General features: G+C 37.2%; 1 protein-coding gene across 7 annotated transcripts in view; it reads right to left on the reverse strand.

Moving 5' to 3' along the window:
* AJAP1 (adherens junctions associated protein 1) overlaps positions 1-25459 on the reverse strand; it is a 178267-nt gene that overhangs the window by 10758 nt on the left and 142050 nt on the right. For 4 of the 7 annotated variants that reach the window (XM_075839485.1, XM_075839483.1, XM_075839484.1 and 1 more), the window contains exons 5-6: positions 24499-24741; positions 9462-11519 (exon numbers count right to left, since the gene is read on the reverse strand). In XM_075839485.1, the coding sequence (XP_075695600.1) occupies positions 11351-11519; positions 24499-24741 (412 nt within the window). In that variant the 3' untranslated portion in view covers positions 9462-11350. Of the gene's footprint in view, positions 1-7398; positions 7563-9461; positions 11520-24498; positions 24742-25459 lie in introns of those variants that run through there. The other 3 variants (XM_075839486.1, XM_075839487.1, XM_075839488.1) reach the window with 3 other exon arrangements.

Below are 25459 nucleotides of genomic sequence, written 5' to 3' on the forward strand. Positions count from 1 at the left end.
ACACTACTAAGTCAGTGAATGGAAACAAGTATAGAAACTGCAGCTGCATCTCCCTCCTCTTCCCTTCTCTCCAGCTACTATTTATAGTTTTACTTTAAACATATTTTTAGGGTACTGAGGTTTTTGAACATGTACAGACAGCTTGTAGGCAGGGAATGTGGAACCACAGGCTTCTACTAGATGGGGAAGATGTCATTGTCCCCTTATAAGATATATTGCAGAGTTTTTATGTATTTACATATGCTACTGATTTATGAAAAAAAATAAAAATGAAAAATTATACAGATATACACTACCGTTCAAAAGTTTGGGGTCACCCAGACAATTTTGTGTTTTCCATGAAAACTCACACTTATATTTATCAAATGAGTTGCAAAATGACTAGAAAATGTAGTCAAGACATTGACAAGGTTGGAAATAATGATTTTTATTTGAAATAATAATTTTCTCCTTCAAACTTTGCTTTCATCTTGGAATGCTCCATTTGCAGCAATTACAGCATTGCAGACCTTTGGCATTCTAGCTGTTAATTTGCTGAGGTAATCGGGAGAAATTTCACCCCATGCTTCCAGAAGCCCATCCCACAAGTTGGATTGGCTTGATGGGCACTTCTGCGTACCATACGGTCAAGCTGCTCCCACAACAGCTCTATGGGGTTGAGATCTGGTGACTGCGCTGGCCACTCCATTACAGATAGAATACCAGCTGCCTGCTTCTTCCCTAAATAGTTCTTGCATAATTTGGAGGTGCTTTGGGTCATTGTCCTGTTGTAGGATGAAATTGGCTCCAATCAAGCGCTGTCCACAGGGTATAGCATGGCGTTGCAAAATGGAGTGATAGCCTTCCTTATTCAAAATCCCTTTTACCAGCACCAAAGCAACCCCAGACCACCACATTACCTCCATCATGCTTGACAGATGGCGTCAGGCACTCTTCCAGCATCTTTTCAGTTGTTCTGCGTCTCACAAATGTTCTTCTGTGTGATCCAAACACCTTAAACTTCGATTCGTCTGTCCATAACACTTTTTTCCAATCTTCCTCTGTTCAATGTCTGTGTGCTTTGGCCCATATTAATATTTTCCTTTTATTAGCCAGTCTCAGATCTGGCTTTTTTTTTGCCACTCTGCCCTGAAGGCCAGCATCCCGGAGTCGCCTCTTCACTGTAGACATTGACACTGGCGTTTTGCGGGTACTATTTAATGAAGCTGCCAGTTGAGGACCTGTGAGGCGTCTATTTCTTAAGCTAGAGACTCTAATGTACTTGTCTTGTTGCTCAGTTGTGCAGCGGGGCCTCCCACTTCTCTTTCTACTCTGGTTAGAGCCTGTGTGTGCTGTCCTCTGAAGGGAGTAGTACACACCGTTGTAGGAAATCTTCAGTAACTTGGCAATTTCTCGCATGGAATAGCCTTCATTTCTAAGAACAAGAATAGACTGTCGAGTTTCACATGAAAGCTCTCTTTTTCTAGCCATTTTGAGAGTTTAATCGAACCCACAAATGTAATGCTCCAGATTCTCAACTAGCTCAAAGGAAGGTCAGTTTTATAGCTCCTCTAAACAGCAAAACTGTTTACAGCGGTGCTAACATAATTGCACAAGGGGTTTCAAGTGTTTTCTAATCATCCATTAGCCTTCTAACACAGTTAGCAAACACAATGTACCATTAGAACACTGGAGTGATGGTTGCTGGAAATGGGCCTCTATACACCCATGTAGATATTGCATTAAAAACCAGACGTTTGCAGCTAGAATAGTCATTTACCACATTAACAATGTATAGAGTGTATTTCTGATTAGTTTAATGTTATCTTCATTGAAAAAAACTGTGCTTTTCTTTCAAAAATAAGGAAATTTCTAAGTGACCCTAAACTTTTGAACGGTAGTGTATATGCTTTAAAAGACAGCAATATAGTGAATACTATTGTGTTCTGTTGTTCTATTCACCCAAATCTCAGATGTAATATTGTGCTAAAACCTACTTTCCACAAGTTTTAATGAATAATGGATCTTTAGATCATCCCTTTGAGTTCTATAAGAATAAAATCTTTGTGGCAGTGAAGATCCTGGGACTGCTGGGCAGACTTTACATGCTCCGTGTCACCAGTTTCACAGTCCAGATACTGACAGTGTAATTCCCACTTACGACTTTAATATTTATATCTGTCACATTTATTTCAAAACAAGAACTCAACTAGTGAAATTAAATAACATCTAAAATTTTAAAATGTTTCCTCAATTAGCTGAATAAAATAATATTGTTCACGCACAATAGATACAAATGATGGGACCTGGCCAAGATGCTGTGAGGTTGTTTAGGGATAGATTTTCAAATATCAGTTTACTTGATCTCTCACGTACATTATATATTTGATTTTTTTCCATTTAATTCCAGCTTGCCAATACTGTAGTTCAGGTGCCTGTTGCTACACTGCCCCAACTGGCCAGGTAGAATATTACAAGTGGTGGGTGCTAGATAAAATTGTTATTAAACTCATTTTAATGATAAATGTATAGACTACTATTAAATGGTGATTTTTTTTTAAAGTAGACATATTGTTTTACTTCTATTATTTATAAGTGGTGGTAAGTAAAAAGGGGGGGGGCTGTATTTCTTTTTTATCATTTTGTTTATGCTTCCATATATCGACCCTGTATTTAATTTTTTACTTTCTTCTTCCATTCTCACTTTTCCTTCCCCAATTCCAGTTGACTCACCTGAGAAAAGCAATATATTTGCTTCAATAGGAGAGTCTTACGAATATCAATATTTTCTGGTGGTAAGGGTTGGGTTAGTGATATGTCATTATGAGTATGATTTAAAACTTACATTATTTGTTTTACAAAAATATTAAATTAAGCACGTTGTTGTCTGTAATGCCCTGCCACATGGCCAAATTTTTCAAGTCAAACACCGGGAAAATATTGAAATTCAGCTTTTGGAGCCCTACATCTCCTCTACCAACCTGATTGGTGACATTTCAAGATTATCTACTGTACTTTAGTAGGCCACTCCTCGAGTGTATCCGAGCCAGGCAACATGACAAGCAAGGAGCACTGGCAGGAACAGGACATTAGATAAAATTTGTGGCTGCATCCAGGTAAGGTAAGTAAAATGTTGATGCTGGATGTTCTCTTCCTCTTTTCCCGTTAACTCTTCTGAACATACTGTAATGGTCTCAGCCGTTTGCAGAGCCTTTTCCCTATAGGCGCAGAATAAGTGGGTCTAGAGGTTGTATTTTTGACAACATTATTATCTTCACTAAGCTCTGAAGTTGTTCTTGTTGAGTTTAATGCTCATTGAATGACAATTTTACTTTTCATTCTCGGAGGTTAGGACCCTATTTCCTAACCAACAGCTTCCATAATCCTTTATGCTTTGCTTTAGAGTCTCTTGAAGACAATTTATCAGGCAGACGCCCCATAATCTTTCTATCAATTCAGGCCACTGGGCCACTGTACACTGCACTTTACAGGAACATTAGTCACATGTAATGTCTATAGAAATATTATTTTTAGCGGTCAATGAAAAACGACCTACTTTTTTATTTTTGAAAGGAATTTTGCTTTAACTCTTTATCGACGAGTGATGGATAAATCCAACATAGCTGCTTTCTTACAAAAACATCACTACACGTGTCCACAGGTTAGGTGTGGTATTGCAGCACAGCCACATTCACTTCAATGCAGCAAAACTGCAAATCCAGACACAACCCACTGAACAGGTGTGACACTTTTTTTTCTAATCCTAGATAACCCTTTTAAGACTTCGTTCACACACACTTTTTTGTGCCAGGACCCAAGGTTACACAGTAGAACATTGCCCAGAGCATCACACTGCCTCCGCCAGCTTGTCTTCCTTCTATAGTGCATCTTGGTGCCTTCTCTTCCTCGGGTAAGTGACGCACATGTACCCGGCCGTTAACGAGATGTGAAAGAAAACGTGATTCATCAATCCAGGCCACCTTCTTCCATTGTTCCATGCTCCACTTGTGTTGCTCACGTGCCCATGGTAGGGTGGCAGCGGTGGACCGAGCTCAGCATGAGCACTTTGACCGGTCTGCAGCTACGCAGCCCCAAACACAGCCAGATGCTAGGCTCTACATTTTCTGTCACCTTTCTATCATGTTCAACAGTAAAGATTTCACCAATTTCTGCTATAGTACCTCTTCTGTGGGATCAGACCAGATGGGCTAGTCTTCACTATCCACAAGCATCGATGAGCCGTGGGCGCAAATTACCCTGTTGTTGATTCACCGGTTGTCCTTCCTTGGACCACTTTTGGTAGGTACAACCACTGCAAACCGGGAACACCCTTAAAGAACTGCCATTTTGGAGATGCCCTGTCCAAGTCGTCTTCCCATTACAATAATTCCCTTGTTAAAGTCGCTCAGATCCTTACACTTGTCCATTTTTCCTGCTTCCAACACATCAACGTTAAGAATTGACTGTTCACTTGCCCCTCGGCAGGCGCTATGTTAAGAAGATAATCAATGTTAGGCCGGATTCACACGAGCGTGTTCGGTCCGTGATATATGCTCCGCAGGTTGGCCGCATTTCCCGGACCGAACACAGTGCAGGGAGTCGGGCTCCTAACGTCATCGTTATCTATGATGCTAGGAGTCCCTGCCTCTCCGCGGAACTACTCTCCCCTACTGAAAACATGTTTTCCGTACGGGACAGTTTTCCCGCAGCGAGGCAGGGACTCCTAACGTCATAGATAACGATGACGATAAGAACCCAGCTCCCTACATTGTGCTCAGTCCGGGAAATACTGCCGACATACGGACCGTGTATCCCGGACTGAACACGCTCGTGTGAATCCGGCCTTATTCACTGCACATATCAGTGGTTTAAATGTTATGACTGATCGGTGTATATATAATTTATATTAACATAGTAACAATTTGGGTCACATAACTTCCCCTCAGACTGCACTGAACACTAGAACCGTGTAGAGCTATCAGCTAAATTTAGTTTATCTTTCAAGTGACACAATTGTACAAAAACTGGTTACTCTCAAGTTCTAGGAAGACTCTAGTAAAATATTTCAAAGGTCATATTCTGCTACTCACTTTGCATTCTGTAAGTTAAGGTATAAATCATCTATGACTAGTGCTAAAAATGATTTGTCCTACTGGATACAGTACGAGTGAATTGCAATTGAAAATATATTAAGCGCCCCTATGGTTATGATTTTTGATACATTTGTAGAACATGTAAATACATGAAACAATGTAATATATCTTATCAGGGGAAAGTGACCTTCCTCACCTTCCAGAAATGTTGATACTTTGCATATTTTATTTTCTTTCATTCAATGGGGCTAAGCCACGAGAGTGGTGCTGTAGTTTGCTATTCCCTGCATGTAGGCTTTGTGTAAATATTGAGAAAACTCCACTGCCCACAAATAAATGTATCCAGCGTAGCACAGAAAATATAAATTAGGGAGGAGGGGGATGCAGCTGAAGTGTGTGAGACTGAATGCTGCGAGAGGGGAGAACAGCAAAGGAGACATCTGATTCTTTCAGAGCACACAGTACAGCTCTGACATCACACAGGAAGAGCCCACCCACTCGGCAAGTATGGGGAGTGAAAAATTTACATTTACAGAAATGATACAGAGGGGAGGGAGAATACCAAAAATATGCAGGTTACACTTTCCTGACTTTTTAAATGGAGTGTGAGGGCATATGATGGTGAGCGACGTCGCTAGCTTTGCCCTCCCACATCACTTAGTTATACTGTGCTGATGTCTAATTCCATGGTCAACACAATCTCGATTACCCCTTCCCTCATATTGCCCGTGGGGAGAAGCCATAGTCATGGTGACAGGTAAAGAACAGAGGAAAAACATAATTTATTTACTCTTCCTAAACAAAATCCATCCTTGGCCAAGTTGGCTAACCCTTCCTTGGGCATCAATAAGGTCTTATAGGTTAGTTGCTAAAGGGGCTGTCTCATCAGACATCAGACTCCCGACAGTGCTCACAAACAGCTGATTTTCTCAGGGGAAACGGGGCAAATGAAGTACGTTACATTTAGATGAACGACTGTCTATGTAAAACAAGGAAGGTTTAAGTCTGCGAGAACGGGAGTGGCTCGTAGAGAGCTGTTTTCTGTTCTGGCTCATAGAGGGAGGTCCTGAGCAGGGACTCCCCTCTATGGTGTCCATATGCCATGTTCACATGATGTCCATACCGTATGAGACAACTGATCAATTCCTAACAAATATACCCTAGGGGCAAAGTGAGTGGCTCCAAAGTCGGTTCCAAATGGATTTGTTTTTTTGCTGGACATTTGGGCCAATTATTGTGTCAACATTGGCCTTGGACAATGAGGAGGATCCAATAGTGTTCTGTTAGTCCAGTCCCACTCAGTGCTTAAGCATTTAAAACCTTGTACCGGAGGGAAATCTGTGGACCAGGACTTTCAGGAGATAACAGTCTCAGGATGATGACATTGATGCGGTGTCACAAATATCTAAAATACTGCCTTTTGAGTAGTGGCATAGTCGTTCTCATCTACAAGACGTGTTCTACCAAGATGGTTTCTAGCAGTAGGTTTCATCAGTTCAGCAGAATTTTGCAATAATTTGTCTATTATTTCTATTGACCCACTACCGACCCTGAAGTCACAGGTGGCTTATATTTGATTGTATGCTTACCAATACAAAGATTATCCATCCTATAAGGTTCTGCACAAACAAGAGATTTAAAAGACAAATTTCACAGCTAATATATATATATATATATATATATATATATATATATATATATATATATAAATGTTATATGGCTGTAAATACAAGTTCTATATACAACATAGGAAAACATTCATTTTAATGTAAGTATGTTCCTCTATCATTATGAGACATTAAAGCTGGCAATTTTTGGGCAAAACCAATATCCTTTCTGAAATAGAATCATATAATTAATCTATTTGTCTTTTTATCTCTCGGAGATTCAGTCAATTTTGTAGCTCATACACCATATGATAACTCACTAAAAACAATAACTGTCTTATTGGCAGTACTAAGCCTGACCACATGGTGTGCTGTTGGGAGAACATATGACTATGAGCCTTATTAGATATTCAAATGGCGTAAAATTCCACCTAGTGGTTGAAATATTTACGGCAGTGCAACTTCTGCTTTGCGACTGACACATTTTTATACATTTAAAGAAATTGATATATTTAACTTCCTGCGTCCTACCATATTGATGCATTTACTTATAACATTCTCTATGAATTTGATATTGGTTCAGCTCCAAGAGAAAATCCTCTGTGAGTAGACATCAGGTACAAATTAAATGCATAAATATTTTACCTAGTAATATTTCAGAATATTTAATTTGCATTAAGTAGTCTTAAAACTTAGTTTTTTTTAAGAGCGGTACGTACCAGTATATAGAAACATGGCGTCTGCCCTGCCCTCAGGAAGAAAAACAGACTTCAGCCAGTCAGCAGGAGATTTCAAACCATTTCTCAGACACAAAGGCCACAGGAATTAGATGCCGATCAGAAGAAGTAGGTCTGCAGCGAGCAGAAAAAAGGGCTTGCGCGTGCTGGTACGTAACACACAACAAGCAAGCCTAGTCAGGCCTGCTGCAAAAAATTGCTAATTAAAAGACACATGCTCTAAACAAATGCTTTAGTGGCAAGTTGGCCTCTCATTCAAATCTAACAATTGTATTTTTGCAAGTACTTCGGAATTTGTATTATAACGTATTAAAAATGACATCTTTATATATACTTACTGCGGATCCGTTGCTTCTTCACAAGGGAGAAAACTCTTTTGTGCGCTCTGAAATATTCCTCAAACTATTGTACTGCCTAGGAGTTCACTAAATACACAGCTATTCTTTCCATGCTCTCTGGTACCTGAGTTGGGGCCCACCTATAACAAGCCTGTGTACCAGGGGAGGGAGTCTCTTGTACAGCAGATAGGACTTCCTGTGACTACTTTTGTACATGAAGCTTCATGTACTCAAATGGTGGTCACCCACATAGGAAGTCGGGTGGTTGCTAGGCACCCGGTTTAGACACAACCTTCAGAATACAAAAAGAGGGGCAGAAAATAAATAAACAGGGATTGTTCAATGGTATATTAAACTACTTGGACTATATCTATGTAGTTACTGCATCAGAGTTTTGAAATAAAGTCAGCCTGGCAATCAGCTGATCCCAGCCAACATCTGATACCACTGAAGAAAGTTGCGCCCAGACATACATTTCTCCGGCATCAGCTACAAGTGAGGGGCCACCATGTAATATATGGACCGGCCAAGTTCACCCTATAGGTAATTACAGACATGCATATTTGTAGAGCTATACGGACAACTTTGTTGATATCTCGGCTAATCTAATGTCTATAGCCCACCGTACACATATGATTATTAGCCACCAACAAATATATTATGTCAATGGTCATTTTTAACCTGCTCATACAGATGAGATAAATACTGGTCAGAGACGGCGGTTTCTTGGGTCCACCAAAGGACATGATTCTGAGGGTCACCCTCAATCTATGCAGAACATGTCCACTTTTCATTTCATTGTAATCTTATTGCATACATAGGACATATTATCAATAAGGTCTAATTGCTTATCTGTGAATCATCGCATAAGTAATAGACCCTAGCAGCACGTGATTGGCCCTAAAGTCACCTCCAAATGGTGCTGTCTTTTACTGGGCCTCTAATGCCCATTTTTGTGTCAAAACCTGGGCCCACAGAACATTCCTCTGGTACTCTGCTAGGCCACTTTGACTCTGGGTTGTTTCCATAAACACTACATTGGGTTTATACCATGTCCAGTTAAAATTGATGGGGTTCCACCAACAAATATAGAATTTGTTTAGTCAACTTTATTCAAACCACAGATCAAACCACCATCAAAGCACTATGTGTTGCACTAAATTACAATCTCAGCTGTTCTACATCTAACCAACACAGATGTCATAAACTGTTGCCTTTTCTTACACATATCCACCATTTATATGGCAGTTAAAGGACTCTCTGCTTTAGACAATTCCTACTTGTTAGAAGGGTCCTTGACAATAGGCTGATCACACTGTATCCCCCTGCTGGGACCCACAGATGTAATCTGTGGGGAAACCTGGCAGTAATTGTTCAATTTCCCTGCAGCGCCACCACTGGGGAAATGAAGCATTACACAGTGCCCATTCATATTAACGAGATGTCTGTGTAATACAGGACAGGGCAAGTCCTCCAGAGAGAGAGACGCTCTTTGTAACCGCTCTCAACTCTGACCAAGAGATGAGGATCCTGAACAAAGGACCCCCCCCCCCTCTATTAACTCAGTATTCACTAACTGGGTATATGAAAATTGGTTTTTTGAACTAGGCAAGGTTTAAGTATGTGTATTTCAATTTGTAAAATTTAATAAAATGTCTAATTGTAATGACTATTCTAAAGTTTTTAATATAAATTGGCTAACAAACTATTTTACCATTTCAGCATGTGAATACTTGGTGTAATGAAATGTAATTCTGACATGTCTTGCGCCCACAATTGACTGACTTCATTAAAATATAATAGCAACTGAGACTGCTGATTTTCTTTTTACACTCCTGGAATTTTAATAAAAGTTGCCATAACAGAAATACTGTATTTTTTTCCAACCTGTTTAGAAAATTCTTTGCTGTCACTTTATGCTAAATGAATGCGAGAAAAATGTAGAAGCATATGTCAAGCAAGTCTAGTAAAATTAGAATATATTTAAAGGTAAAATAGCATAAATTTTACAAATAAAGTTTTTTAACATTACATTGCGGGGGAGGGACATAATATTTCCACCTTACAGGGCATTAGTGCAGCCTCATTTAGAATATGCAGTTGAGTTCTGGGCACCATTTTATAGAATGGATGCCCCTGAGTTGAAAAAATTACAAAAAAGAGCAAATTAACTAATAAGGGGAAGGGGGAATCTTAGTTATGAGGAAATAAAGTCAGCCTTGTTATGTTAAAATAATAAGTCTTGAAAAGAGACATATAAGGGGGACATAAAAAAAATATATAAATGGCCAGTACTAAAAATATGTTAAAAAACTGCTCCATTTAAAATCCCCTCAAAAGACATGTGGGCGCTCCCTCCATCTATAGAATAAAAAGGTTCAATCTCTTGAGGCGACAAGTCTTCTTTACCATATGAACTGTAAATCTGTGGAAGGAGCCAAAGTCACTGTCAATGTATACATTTTTTGTTTGAAAGTTGATCTAGACTGATCGCCACTCGGGATCGGGAGGGAAATTTTTCCTTTTTAGGGCAGATTGGCTCATAGCTTATGGATTTTTTTTTAACTTCCTCTGGATCAATAGGGGTAAAACAAAGTTTTAAAGTTTACCATATCCCTTCCCTTCATCCAAAACCTCTTCCATCCCTTGATTGAACTTGATCAACATACATTATGTCTTTTTTCAACCATACTATGTAACATTTTGACCATAAAAATGGAAAAAAATTTCCTCTTTGAATACAAATATTTAACTATATTGGTATAATTCTATATAGGTAGTTACAATTTTTAATCTATGGCTCCACAGTAGAATTGGGGGTTACCACGCCTCAACTTCCTAGGGGAAAAAATTTCAAGCGACCTTGAGAACATCAACTGACACTTGTTGATATTATAAAGTAAATATATGAAAACTATAGTCATTTAATTAACTTTTCATTTTAGACAAACCATTTTGAACTTGATAACAAATTCAACAAGTTTATGTTGTCTAATCGTGATATCCCTGACATTTTCGATTTATTTGGCCCCTAAATGTTTTTGGCAATGAATTAAATAGGGTTGTCTCATTTTTACAACCCTTTCCTTATGCCTTATGAGGGCATATGGACATCATAAAGGGACTCTTCACTTAGGACTTTCCTCATAGGTCCGCTATCAAAGAGCGGCTCACACTCAGGCAGACCTCACTGTCCGTGTATTACATGGTTGGCCATTCACTTAAAGGATATGTCATACTGCAATTTATAGTACGTAGCTTTCTCTGATGGTAACAGCTGATTGCCAGAGATTTAGAAATCCAGAACACAATTGAGCCTGCTTAAAATAAAAAAGGGGTTCCCAGAATGAGATAATCCCTTTAAGGTACCAGAACCTCCCAATTTGTAAATTTTGTAACTTTATCTTTAAAATCCTTTCTCATCATTACCTCTAAACACTTATTAAATTCTAACAATTAAACATTAATTAAAAAATAATAATAAATTCTACCAATCCCAAAAGCATGTTGCCCTATAGTAATATACCATCATACTAAATATATAAATACTTGAATCCCCATGTAATTGAAGCAACAGCGCTGAACCTCTTGGTTTATTACAGGACATTTGTAGAACATATTATTAGAGGCCAATGGTTCCAATAAAGCATTAGTTTAAGGCAACATAAAAAAAAGCAATGAACTATATTCAACAAATGCAATACAGTAATGGGAAAAAAACAGTGATTTACAAAAACAATGTTTACAATGATCCACAAATGAGCCCTAAAAAAAGAAAAGCCATATTAAAAATAAAATACCTATCACCCAGCATTAAGCGATCAAGACATATTATAATGTTATTACATACATGTGCGAAATGGTTTGAAAATTCTTGCCAATTTTTTACTGCAAAAATGCAATTATTCCAATTTAAAACTTTTGTAGACTCTATTCAACGGAAAATAATGGAAGGGCCCCTAACACACAATACCCAATAAAAGATTTTGATCATATATTTGGTATTTTTTAAATATTTAGCAAATTTCAAAACATTTAAAGAACAAAGATGAGAATGGAAACCACTGGTTTACCAACACAAGTAGAAAGCATTTTCAGAATCATTATTCAAATATCCAAGTACAAAACTGTGAGAAAATGCATATGAATCCAAATGTATTAATAAAAATAAAAAAGTTACAAGAAAAACTTACCATGGTTTACAAAAATATAATCAGGGTTGTACCCTGTGCAACACCATCTCTTGATGCCCTCCTTTATGGTGTGCCATATAGTGCCCAAATAATATAATGATAGTATACTGTACATACAACCATACCATACAGTGCCCAGATACTATTGCTCTAAGGTGCCCCAAAAATGCTGCTCAACAGCTGCCTACATGACTCTGCTCAATCAATAAAATAGGAAATGCAGCTGAAACAGACAGACAGACAGACAGACAGACAGACAGACAGACAGACAGACAGACAGACAGACAGATAGATAGATAGATAGATAGATAGATAGATAGATAGATAGATAGATAGATAGATAGATAGATAGATAGATATGAGATAGATAGATAGATAGATAGATAGATAGATAGATAGATAGATAGATAGATAGATAGATAGATAGATAGATAGATAGATAGATAGATAGATAGATATGAGATAGATAGATAGATAGATAGATAGATAGATAGATAGATAGATAGAGATATGAGATAGATAGACAGATAGACAGATAGATAGATAGATAGATAGATAGATAGATAGATAGATAGATAGATAGATATGACTTAGATATTTAAATAGAGAAATAAATAAATAAATAAATACATAGACATAGATAGTGATAGATATGAGATATATAGTTAGATATACGGCATGTGACATAAGTAGAAATAATATAGATAGATAGATAGATAGATAGATAGATAGATAGATAGATAGATAGATAGATAGATAGATAGATAGATAGATAGATAGATAGATAGATAAGATGGATAGATAGATATTAGATAGATAGATAGATAGATAGATAGATAGATAGATAGATAGATAGATAGATAGATAGATAGATAGATAGATAGATAGATAGATAGATAGATAGATAGATGATAGATAGATAGATAGATAGATAGATAGATAGATAGATAGATAGATAGATAGATAGATAGATAGATAGATAGATATAGATAGATAGATAGATAGATAGATAGATAGATAGATAGATAGATAGATAGATAGATAGTCAACCACCTCCTGTCCATTCTCCTTGCACAACATTCTTTTGTTGTTTAGTTTACTTTCCTAGGGACATGAATTGTGAATATTAATCTGACAGATATAATGTACTTTTTATGCTGACTTTTGTTTTATGTTCTCCACATCACATATGATTTCTCGCACTTTCCCAGATGATCCGGCATCTTCTTTATTCTGTTTTTATTTAGCACAAAAATGTCAAATTAGTGAAGGATTACAGGAAATATGCAGAGCTTTAACCTGCTCATTTAAATGTACACTGTCTTTCAATGTAAATGTGAAGCAAAATATATTTATATTTCCGAACGAGGTTAGAAAGCACAGGTATTAAAAACGAAAAAAATAGTGTATCTGAGCTAAATAATGGGCAATATTCATTGAGATATTTGCAAGATGTACGGCAAGTGGCGTTAATAAGGCAGAGACCAGAAAAACATATAATAATGGGATAATGGAAAGGGGTGGCGCTTTCTTAAAGGGGCCTTAGCCTTACTTGGGGGAAGGTTTCTGCTGCAACAATCTACCTCCCAGCCAGAGGCAAAGAAACATAAATTCTGCCTCTTTTGCTAATCCTATTCGGCCTCCTGTAGGAAAACGAAGACAGACAAGGACTGGAGGTGTTGCCAAAAGCAACCAATCTAATTACTGCTTCCACAATCAGACCTGTCTTATAAAAATAAAAGATCTATCTATCTATCTAATATCTATCTATCTATCTATCTATCTATCTATCTATCTATCTATCTATCTATCTATCTATCTATCTATCTATCTATCTATCTATCTATCTATCTATCTCATATCTATCTATCTATCTATCTATCTATCTATCTATCTATCTATCTATCTATCTATCTATCTATCTATCTATCTATCTATCTATCTATCTATCTATCTGTCTGTCTGTCTATCTAATATTATCTATCTATCTATCTATCTATCTATCTATCTATCTATCTATCTATCTATCTATCTATCTATCTATCTATCTATCTATCTATCTATCTATCTCATATCTATCTATCTATCTATCTATCATCTATCTCATATCTATCTATCTATCTATCTATCTATCTATCTATCTATCTATCTATCTATCTATCTATCTATCTATCTATCTATCTATCTATCTATCTATCTATCTATCTCATATCTATCTATCTATCTATCTATCTATCTATCTATCTATCTATCTATCTATCTATCTATCTATCTATCTATCTATCTATCTATCTCATATCTATCTATCTATCTATTTATCTATCTATCGATCTTTATATCTTTCTATTTACGCCTCAATTGGATACAAGTATTTAGTGAACAAAACGCATTTGATTATATTAATTACCCAGGTGACCCTGCTGGTCTATAAATGAATGTCTTTTGTTATAATGTGCCTATAGCATTTCTTTAATTCATGATATGTTTTCATGCATTAGGTCACTCTGGGATCTGAACATATAACACATTATCATTATACTTTCAAGGGACTGATTGTTGTCCACGTCCTGCATGTAGCCGCAATCAAACTTCTCTTCTTTTGGCAACACAGCAAGAACAGAGGCAGTAGCTTCAGGGAGAAGGACAGATGGCGTTCTTGATATGATCTATCAGGCACAGTGCTCGGCGGTATAGCAGAACTTCTGATGGGGATAGGTGACAATACAAACATGAAATGAAATCTGCGCCTCTAAAGCAACACTAAAATATTCCATTTAGTTGTGATTATTATTTAGGATTATTTTATTAGTATCTATTTTGTGGATACTTTACTGTTTCACTTGTTTATGACTTTATTTTTGTTTATTATTTCATATCTTTATATAATTCTGAGAGCAGCATATAATTGTGAAATATAGGTTTAAATCATTAAATTCATTATTATTTTTTTAGTAAACTGCAGAGTAAATCCTGACGGGACTCCTTGACAGTAAGAGTCCTTTTAACCCCGCCCACACACCGTGATTGACAGCTTTCCAGGTACCAGTGTGTGTACACAGAAGGCTGTCAATCACTGTGTGTGGGCGGAGAAAACAGGACTGTCGTAGGAGTCCTGCCAGGATTTACTCCGCATTTTTCTCAGAAATCCTGCTCCAAATCATATAAACCTATATACAGTATCACAAAGCTCAGCTTCCCTCCCTCTATCCTATGCTCCTCTTAGTGAGGAATCAAATCACATAACAGGTTCGCTTTAAAGGGGTTGTCCACTTTTGAAAAACGATCAGCTAGCATAAAGATAGAGCTTTGCCAATTGGAATACTTATGGCACGAGTCATAAGGGACAGGGATGATGCTTTTTTTTTTTAACACCGTGGCTGCCTTAGGCTTCGTTCACATATCCATTAGGGCTCTATTCTAACGTTTCCGGTGTCGTTTTTGTCAGAATGGAGCCCAAACGGAAACCATAGGTTTCTGTTTCCATCACCCTTGATTTCAATGGTGACTGATCAGGTGCCAATGGTTTCCATTTGTGTCAGTTGTGCAAGGGTTTCGTCGACTATGGTATTTATTCCGTCAAAACGACGGAACCCTTGCACAGCTGAGACAAACGGAAACCATTGGGACCGGATCCTTCACCATTGAAATCAAGGGTGATGGAAACGGAAACCTATGGTTTCCATTTGTGTTAGTCAGGGCTCTATTCTGACGGAAACCTCTGACGGAATGTCGGAATAGAGCCATAACGTATATGGGAACGAAGCCTTAGATATTTTTTCTAATTTAATAGGAGACTTAGGGTTTCCTAAGTTTTATGTAAGTAAAGCATTAAGATATTATGCCACCAGGAGGAGCTGAGCAGAGTGATATCCAGATGTATCAAAATTTAAAGGGTAAATAAACTTCCCAAAAACTTCTGACGTCATTGTGACATGTCATAAGTCTTGATTGGTGGAGGTTCGAGCACTTAGACCCTCATTGATCAATAAAACAAAGCAGCAGAAGCGCTCGGGTGAGTGCTGTACCACTTAGTTTCTAATCGGCTTTGCTTGGAAAGCCTAGCGAGTGGTGTACAGACTCATAGACTCTGAGGAAAGCCAATTGGAAACAGGGCGGCACAGCGCTTTTGTCGCTTTGTTTTACATATTGGTAGGGGACTTAGCGCTTAGGACTTAGCGCTTGAACTTCCAACCAATCAAAACTTCTGACATGTCACTATGACATGTCAAAAGTATTTTTAATAGTTTTACTACCCTTTAACTTGACTCTGATAACTTGCTGCAGCATTGAAAGAGTCAAGTTAAATTTTCTTGCCACTGTGTATTGAATGTGTTAAGAGTCAAGTTAAAGACGGCTACATCTGTATTATTTTGTGGGAAAAGATCCAGTATAACGTGTTAATATACTGAAATTCCTGATCACTCTAGGCTTATGAGTCCAGTGGGAGGAGTCACTGATTGATTGGCATCCTTTCCTGTATAAGCATGTATCAATCACTGTGTAGGACCGCCTACTGGACTTATTAGTGAAATTCCTGATCACTCTAGGCTTATGAGTCCAGTGGGAGGAGTCACTGATTGATTGGCATCCTTTCCTGTATAAGCATGTATCAATCACTGTGTAGGACTGGATTCAGCTCACAATATAAAGTGATTTTTGTATTACAAGTTATATACTATCTCTTCCCACAAAACTATATATCACCCTTCTCAGCTCATCCGGCTCTATAACATTCTGCCCACAAATCGTGTTCAACGTAAGAGGTTTCTTTTACAGGTCCATATTACAGCCACAATACCTGGACCCAGTGGAGTTCAGTAGAGCTAAGGTGGTCTGGGTGTTGCAAGTTTGAGCCAAGTTTTATTGTTTTCATCATATGCTTTTTGGGTGCCTGCTATAAAATACTCTACCATAAACTGATGAACTGGTACAAGGGTGAACTTACACAAACTTACATGAAAGTTCATAAATGTTGTTTATTATATGTTTCACTTGCAATATAAATTATTTAATATTATTTAATAATTATTTAATATTCCATAAAATATAGACATAGAACAAGTTATTTTAAATAATTTATTTTTGGTTTAACCCAAAGCCAACATCCTCAAATAAGTCCTTATGCAGCTTCACAATGGAGGTTCATGACAATGAAGAGATGTACAGTGGTGCTTTGCAGAAGGATCTGAACTATAAAGTTTACATCAAACACAAGAGCCCTACAGCTCCCATTAGGTGTAACAAAGATTGGATAAGTTGGGTTTTTACCAGTCTGATCCCTTCCTTACCCCCTGAGAAGAGATCTTGCAGCTTCTTATATCTTTCCATTGTAATCATATGCCACTTGGACATGTTAATGGAGGAGTCAAGGAAGATATGATATGACTATGGCCAGTTCTTTGCAACTTTTGCCTAAAGTTTTTTTTCACACTTTAGACTACCACAAGATTTGCTATAAATGACTGATCGGTAGAGTTCCGTCTCTGGGGCACCCACATATCAGGGGAATGGGGATCCCTTAACCTCTGTTATGCAAGTGGTGGTAGAGGAGACACCAAATTGAGAAGCTTTCTTGGTTGTTCCCTCAACTCCCACAGACCTCAATGGCGAGGGCTGTGCACATGTGTGGCCAACTCTCTATTCATCCTCCTCCTAGGTGCCACCTTAGCTTGCCCAATAGGGATCAGGAGACCTCTGTTCTACTAATATGGTGGGATCCCAGAGGTAAGCCCCACATATGAGACTGCGGATATACCACATATGTCTAAAATGGGAAAACCCTTTTAAAGCCAATTGTAAAAACCAATAAAAACATGACATTGAGATGTCAAGTTCTTGAAAATGAGATACATTTCAGATCAAAATGTTTATTTTTGGTAGATGGATTATTCATGCTCTACATTTCAACTCAACTGATCACCAGCACACTGATGTGAAATCTCTGTAATTGTCACGTACAAAGAATTTGATGATCAATTGTTGGCTGATTGTCTAAATACAAGAGTTATGTCGTCCTAAGTTAAAAAATATTCAGTAAAACAGATTAGTAGTATCTCATCTTATGCACCCGAGACAATGAGGGAGATTTAATAATAATGTGCTAAAGATAAACCGTATAAAATTAGACCAGACAGGCAAAAACTGCTCCAAATTTATTACAGTGGCACACACTTTATAATAAATTTGGCGCATCTCGTTAGACGTCAATATACATCAACTTTCTATCAATATTTTTACAAAAATGGGGCCTATTAACTGTGACTTTTTTTAGACACTTTTTAAAACTGTCTAGGAAGGTGCAAAAAATGTCTCAAACACATAATAAATTTGGCGCATACCATATACGCCATTTTTTTTTGCCCAATTTGTACCTGAATTCTGGAGCTATGGCTTAGTAAATTCCCTCATTATGTAACATTTAAAACAACGGCTGTCACACGGACGCATGTATTTCAATGGGACCGTCCACAAGTCTATGTGGATCCGTGAAAACGGGACACGGACAACGTTTTTCACGTCTGAGTTACCCCACATTCGTCTGAATAACAATGCTGGATTCACACATGTCGTTTTTGGTGAAGTTTTTATGCAGCTTTTGAGCCAAAGCCACGTGTGGATGCAACAAGTTTATCAGTCTTTCCTTTATGCTTTATTGTCCACTTCTGGCTCAAAAAGTGCATCATAACTGCATTTAGGATTCAAGCCTTAAGGCCCCTTTACATGGGCCAATTATCGGGCAAACATGCGTCCGATCAACGAGCTGTCCCTTGTCGGGCCGTGTAAGAGGATCTTTTATTAGGCTTTTTGACCAACCCGAAAAATTCTGCATGACCATATTTATTTTTAATTTTTTGTTGTCTACTTTATAGATTTGCTGTAATGTCTTTCATGTCCATCAATCTCTGTGTCACAATTCTAAATTCAAATAATACACTTGGCTTTTCTATTACATTGGATTCCATTGTTCAAGCAGACCAAGAACAAACTCTACCCTTAGATCTGCAATGGACAAATCTCATGAGGATAAAAAGACCCGTAAAAAGGTTCTACATGTTGCGCTTTAATCATGAAACCTCGCTAGACATGGCCATCACAATGTAATACAATGCATTTCAATAGTGTTTCACTGTCTAAGGTTCCCGCTGTCCCATAATAAGAAATACTGGGGGGCTTTGTAGAGGTTCTCCGGAGGCAAGTTTAAAGAGCTCAAAGAATAGGCTATAGTATCGGACATAATTTAGTTAAGTGCTGATTTTGGGATCATGGCTGCGGGGTAAACACAAAGAGCAGGGGTCGCAACAGTAGATGGACCCCTTGGTTTTATATAGCTAAGCATAGATTGCCCCCGTATGTCTCTCCAATAATCCACCAGTAATGGATTTCATTAAATGCAATCTAATAGCGATTAGAAAGCAGCCTTTAAGGGGACAATGAGCCCCTTCACCTACTGGACCCTGTGCAACTGCACAGGTTACACATATGGTATGTTTGCCCCTACCCGGTTGTGTGGTGATAAATATAAAAATATTTATCCAATACAGTGAAAGTTGTAGCGGGAAAAAAGTTAAAAAAATTTTTTGCCACTTCAGCCCCCCAAAAATATAAAAAGTGAAGAAAAAGTGATGAAAATGCCAGACATTCCCCAAAATGGTACTAACAAAAACTACATTTTTGCACGTACAAAAAGACGCCTTACACAGCTATAACAAAAAGTTACAGTAGTCACAATATAGCGATTCAAAACCATTTTTGTTTCTATCCAACGTTTTTTTTGAAGGTACTAAAACATAACAAAAACGATATAAATTAGGTTTTACAGTGATCATACTGATGTGCAGAATAAAGGTAATGTGTCATTTTCACCATAAAGTGAACACCCATTACATCACACATAATATTAAATAGTACCATTAGAAAGTACAGCTTGTCCCGCAAAAATGAAGCCCTCATATGGTTGTGTCAACGAAAAGTTTTAAAAAGTTATGACCTTTTGAATTCGGGGAGGAAAAAGCAAAAGCATAAAAGCAAAAATTAGTCTGGTCCTGAAAGGGTTAACAGATTTTAAAGCGTTACTACCAACGGACCCAAAATTGAATGCTAAGGCACCTATAAGGTACGGTAACAGACAATAGTTAGTGGACACTTTTTCTTCCACTAAATGGCCCCCAGTCATCTACACAGATTGATCAGGACTTGAATTAATTGTTATACATGTTATACTACTAACACCTCCCCCGACCCTTTTCCCTCTGAGTACGGGGGCTTGATTATCATCTTGTAGATATTGAAGCTTTCGACCTTTAGATATGTCTATACTATATTTTTCCAGAATTATTATTATTTTTTTTTACTGTACATAGGGTTTAATATTCCAGTTTCTTTAAAACGCCCTCAGAATTTTCTTTCATTTTCTTGCCCAGGAATACAATAAAGTAAGAGCTCACTGTAGTAAACTTAGTTGTGTTTATACATATACACCATTGTATTGGGTTTTATAGCAACAAAAATTACGGTCCAATAAAATAAAGCCATAGAAAGGAGAATTTTAAAGAAAAAGTAAAATATTACTAAAAAAATATGAGTCAACAAACACAAGCCCATCCACTTACCGTAACTACACTTAAAAATTTTCCGTTGAATAGATACAATTGTTTTAAAAATCTGATTTATCAGGATTATTTGTAGGTTAAAGAATTTTTTAATGCAAGAATGTGTAACCAACCAGTAACCGTCAGGAGGCAGCGTCTATATTCTGTATATGTGTATTTACTCTGTACCTGAATTAACGAAACACATCATGCCTTATGTAAAGAAAAACTATTGTGCAATAAGTTGTAGCGTTGGCCATTGCAACCAATCAGATCACTTCTTTTATTTCAAGGTTAACTCTGGAAAAATAAAAGGTGAGATTTGATTGGTTGCTTTAGGCACATTTAAATATTTTTTTTAGAACAGCGTTTTATGCACGGGGCCCGGTGTGTCCAAAAACAGAAATTAAAAAAAGAATCCACATTTTGTTATATCTTGATCAACAAATATCAGCGCATGTTGATATATAATTGATTAACCTATTATCTTATTTTTGTTCAGCAGAGAGGATGTAAAGTACTTCACTAAAGGTCACTGCCACTAGATGGCGCTTTAGAATATTGTACTAAAAGTGCTTTGCGTGGCTGTATGTGGCTAATGGATATTTTTCTACTTAACAGCGCACCATGTGGTTAGGTGTGGTATTGCAGTCAATCATTAGTTGAAGAAATAGTATGTTGCATGGCCAAAACAAAGTAACTAAATCCCAAAGGGTTAAATCACATATTCACACTACATGTTTCAATAAATATGATGAGGTGGAGGTGTAGGAATCACAAATAAAAAAGAAACCTGCTTAAAAAAAATCTGTCTGTAACAGAAAATTACTGTCATGAGTAACAACTAATTTGCTGCTGAGATCAGTTCTACTCTTCTATCAAATCTATAAAAAAAAGAACTTTCAGGAAATTTTTTGTTGCTCAGACTCCATCTTATATTGAGCTTATTTTTCATCTACTTCACACTAGACAGTTCTAAGAAAGCTCATCTCCAGCAGCTCAGCAAAATTCACAGGAAAAAAAACAGCTGATTGTCAGGATGGAAACTTCTCTAGATGGGTCCTTTGTTAAAAGTTAGTTTTTGAGTCATCTTTGGGTGAAGTTTGCCTCCAATTATACAAACTGGAGAACTCTGTTACAGGTTAGGACTTTAAACTAGCACTCGCTAATAAAAAGTTACACATGACGCCACAGTGGGTTGTGACACATTTTTAATCTTTTATCATAAGGGGATATTTATTGTCCTGCTTTGGATATTTTTTGCTAGAAGGGTTCCCCTTTTTGTTATAAGATTCCCTCCAATAATAACCTTTTCACATAGTGTCCTACTGCTGGGAACTGCAGCTATAATCTGTGATGGTACCTGCCAGCAAGTGTTCAGTTTCCCTGCAGCACCACCGCAGGAGAAAATAAGTATTACATATTTCAAATTGAAAACAATGGGCTGCCCATATAATGCACAGACATGTTGGGTTCTCCAAAGCTAAAGATGCTTTTTGTAGTCACCCTCTGCTCTGGTTTATAGATGAGGAGATTCTACCCTTTGCTTTATTCTCTCCATTCATGTTCATAGCTGCATGCAAATTCCTATTGGTTGCCCTTGAAAACAGACAGTGATTAGGCTCCACCCCACGGTCAGACATGTGACCTCACAGCTGAGCATAAGCTCCACCCCACTGTCAGACATGATCCAACAGCTTAACTCTAGCTGTGTAACTGTTATTTGAGCTCCCACAATGCACTGCTCTCTCATAACAGGAAACCAGCAGAAATCTGCATTTAGCTTTTTTAAAAATTGGAAAAACTCAAAAATAGATATAAATTAAATAATTTATAAAATTACTCAAAAAAAATGATGGTGATCTTACTGTGAAATTCTGCCAAATTTGATTAAGTAGTTTCCCATATTGTTTGCAACAATTTTATTTTGCTCAAAAGCATCTAAAATAAAATTAAAAAAAGGAAATGTTGTTTCTACAGTTCTATGCAGCCCTATGTATCTCCATGGTTACAGACTACAAAAAACCCTGTGTAGTCTGATTCTGAGGTTAGATTGATTTCTCATTATTGTTTTATACAGAAAGACTTTGAGCTTCTAGTATTGAGATAACCTAAATATACAGTTATTAGTTATTCTTCTGACATTGTTGTTAATTTGATGGTTGCTGAAATGTATTTGTTGATCAAGAAAATACAAAGGTGCATAATCTAAAACAATAAAATGATGTATATTACAAATGATGGCATAGGAATAATATAAGAAGTGCCTTGTTTCTAAAGTGAGATTCCTTACTAAAAATTCTAATTCTCATTTTCAGTACAATGAAAATGTTTCATGACTTGAGATACATATTAACTGTTATTGTATCATCATTAAAAAATATTGTGTTCTATATCAAACACATTGATGGTTTTTATTTCAGCTCTAAACTTACATTTGTTATCTTGCATTGATAATGAAGCTGCTACGTATGCTGACTAGAAATAAATAATAATTGGACCTGTGTTCAGTTTATCCATTATATTTTATATCGTTTATTTTTATTATTATTTTTTATTTCTAAATATCTTTGGAGTTTTTAATTGAATTGCTTGTACATTATTTTAATTTTGAATAGCAGAAAGATATATATAAGATATATGGATAAACAGATAGACAGACAGACAGATAGATAGATGATAGATAGATAGATAGATAGATAGATAGATAGATAGATAGATAGATAGATAGATAGATAGATAGATAGATAGATAGATAGATAGATAGATATGAGATACAAGATAGATAGATAGATAGATAGATAGATAGATAGATAGATAGATAGATAGATAGATAGATAGATAGATAGATAGATAGATAGATAGATAGATAGATAGATAGATAGATCGCATCGTTGCCGCAAGTGCCCTCTGGGCTGAATTTTATCACAGGGTATATTAGGGAATTGGGGCATCATATATATATATTATTTATTTAGATAATTCCTTTAAGGTTGAGTATAATAATGCCTACATTTAAAGTGGACATTTCAGCTGAGGTTAGTAAATAGTTATAGAGTTTAGATTCCCTGATGATATTTTTTCCTTGGTACTTCATATTGTTGACATGGTCTTAAAGTGCAATAGATTTCACCCTAACCAATTATTGCATTGCTATCCTAGCTTGTTAATAAATATAAACTTACCATGTTTAGTTGCTGGAAGTTATTAAAAAATGTTTTAAAAAACTTGACTTCTTAAAGGGAACATCCACCTTTTTACACCGTGTCGTTTTTAGGTTTTTAGGTCCAACATTCTGTGTTGATAAACCTCTTAATATATCTTTATAGGGGTCCAATATCTGTTTTTCTTGCAGAGCTTCAAATCTATTGCATGGACATAGTTTAATTATACAATTTTGGCTGCCTGCAGCCACCACTAGAGGGAGCTAATGAACTTATTGCATACTGTATTATTTATTAGTTCAATGTATAAACAGTATGCAGTATTATCCTAAGCTCCCTCTAGTGGTGTATGCAGGCAAAGCAATCAGAATTTTATCGTTAAACTCTATGGCTATACAGGGGATTTCAACAATTTTTCTCAGGAAAAATGGACCTCCATACCACTATAAATATATATAAAGAAATTAATCTTTACAAATTTTAGAGCTATTTATAAAAAACAATTGAAAATGGTGTTTGAGGCTGGACATTCCTTTTAACACTTCCTCCAGGCTGACCAATAAGAGAAAGCTAAGAGTTTAACTTCCTCTAAGTGTAAAAACTGTATCATCTTAGAGGGTGCAGTGATTGGCACCAATACCCAAAACATCACGGTAGCTTACACGGGCCTATATGATAAAACAACACTGAACACAAATAATAATACACAAACAATAAAATATAACATGATATAACATCTTGGCATTGATTCAAGATGAACAAACTACAGAAAATTCTAGGAGTAAAGTTGGTCTCTCACCTATTGCCATTGAATGACGTCTTATACGCTCCGGTTTGGTGTAACGCCTCGTCTGTGTAGACAGGTATGGGGGTCCTTACACACTCATGGGAACATTGCAGGGTTTCATTGTATGCAGTGAATATATCCATGTTGCTGGGCACACGAGCTGGTGTAAAGTCTGTCAGGTTTTGGCAGCTCTCTTCTTGTTGAGTAATTTTCCTCTGGTGGCTGTTCCTCCTGGCATTTCCACTTTGTGCACAGCTATAGCAGCGGGGAAAAACATGGCCATTAATTAGCCTCAGGTTTATTTAGTAGGTTAAGCAAATATACAGTATCATTGTGGTGACATTGTGCCATGACTTACTGGAACAGTGATGGGACAACCAGGTCCGACATCAACAGAAGTCAAAGATGGTTAAATGCCATGGACTATTGGGTTGGAGTTGGCTTTGGGGATCTGGGTAAAACTTCTCTACACTTGTCTAGGAGAAGGTTGGGTAGTCCAAGCCCTGAGGACAACCCACCATACTTTTGGGTTATTTTGCCCACAGTAGCTGCGGGCCACCACAAAGAACATCATGGTCTCATTGTGTGGCACCTATTAAGCTGGCATGTACAGTACAATATAACAGATTTGTCATTATGGTTTTCAACATTGCTTAACACCATGTGTCAATGCTTGCTTCATAGTCGGGGCATACAAAGAGGGAAGAGGGTCCAATAGCAAAAATCTAAATAATGTCTGCCTTCTGATGCTTCTTCATGCCATCAAAAACCCTTCCATCCCTGTAAGGAATATCAGATACTTATTCCTTATAAGGGATTTCGGCACTTGTGGGGGGCGTGGCCCAGAGCCAAGGAGGCTTGGCTTGGCCTGATGGCATGGGTGCTTTTGGGCCTCTGGGTTGCTCCCTCTGCAGGAGCGGTGCTGCAGTGACGGTGACCACCACGCGGTGCTGCAACCGATAGAGTAGGGATC

Source organism: Rhinoderma darwinii, chromosome 10 (assembly GCF_050947455.1).
Source record: "Rhinoderma darwinii isolate aRhiDar2 chromosome 10, aRhiDar2.hap1, whole genome shotgun sequence".
Classification (NCBI taxonomy): Eukaryota; Metazoa; Chordata; class Amphibia; order Anura; family Rhinodermatidae; genus Rhinoderma; species Rhinoderma darwinii.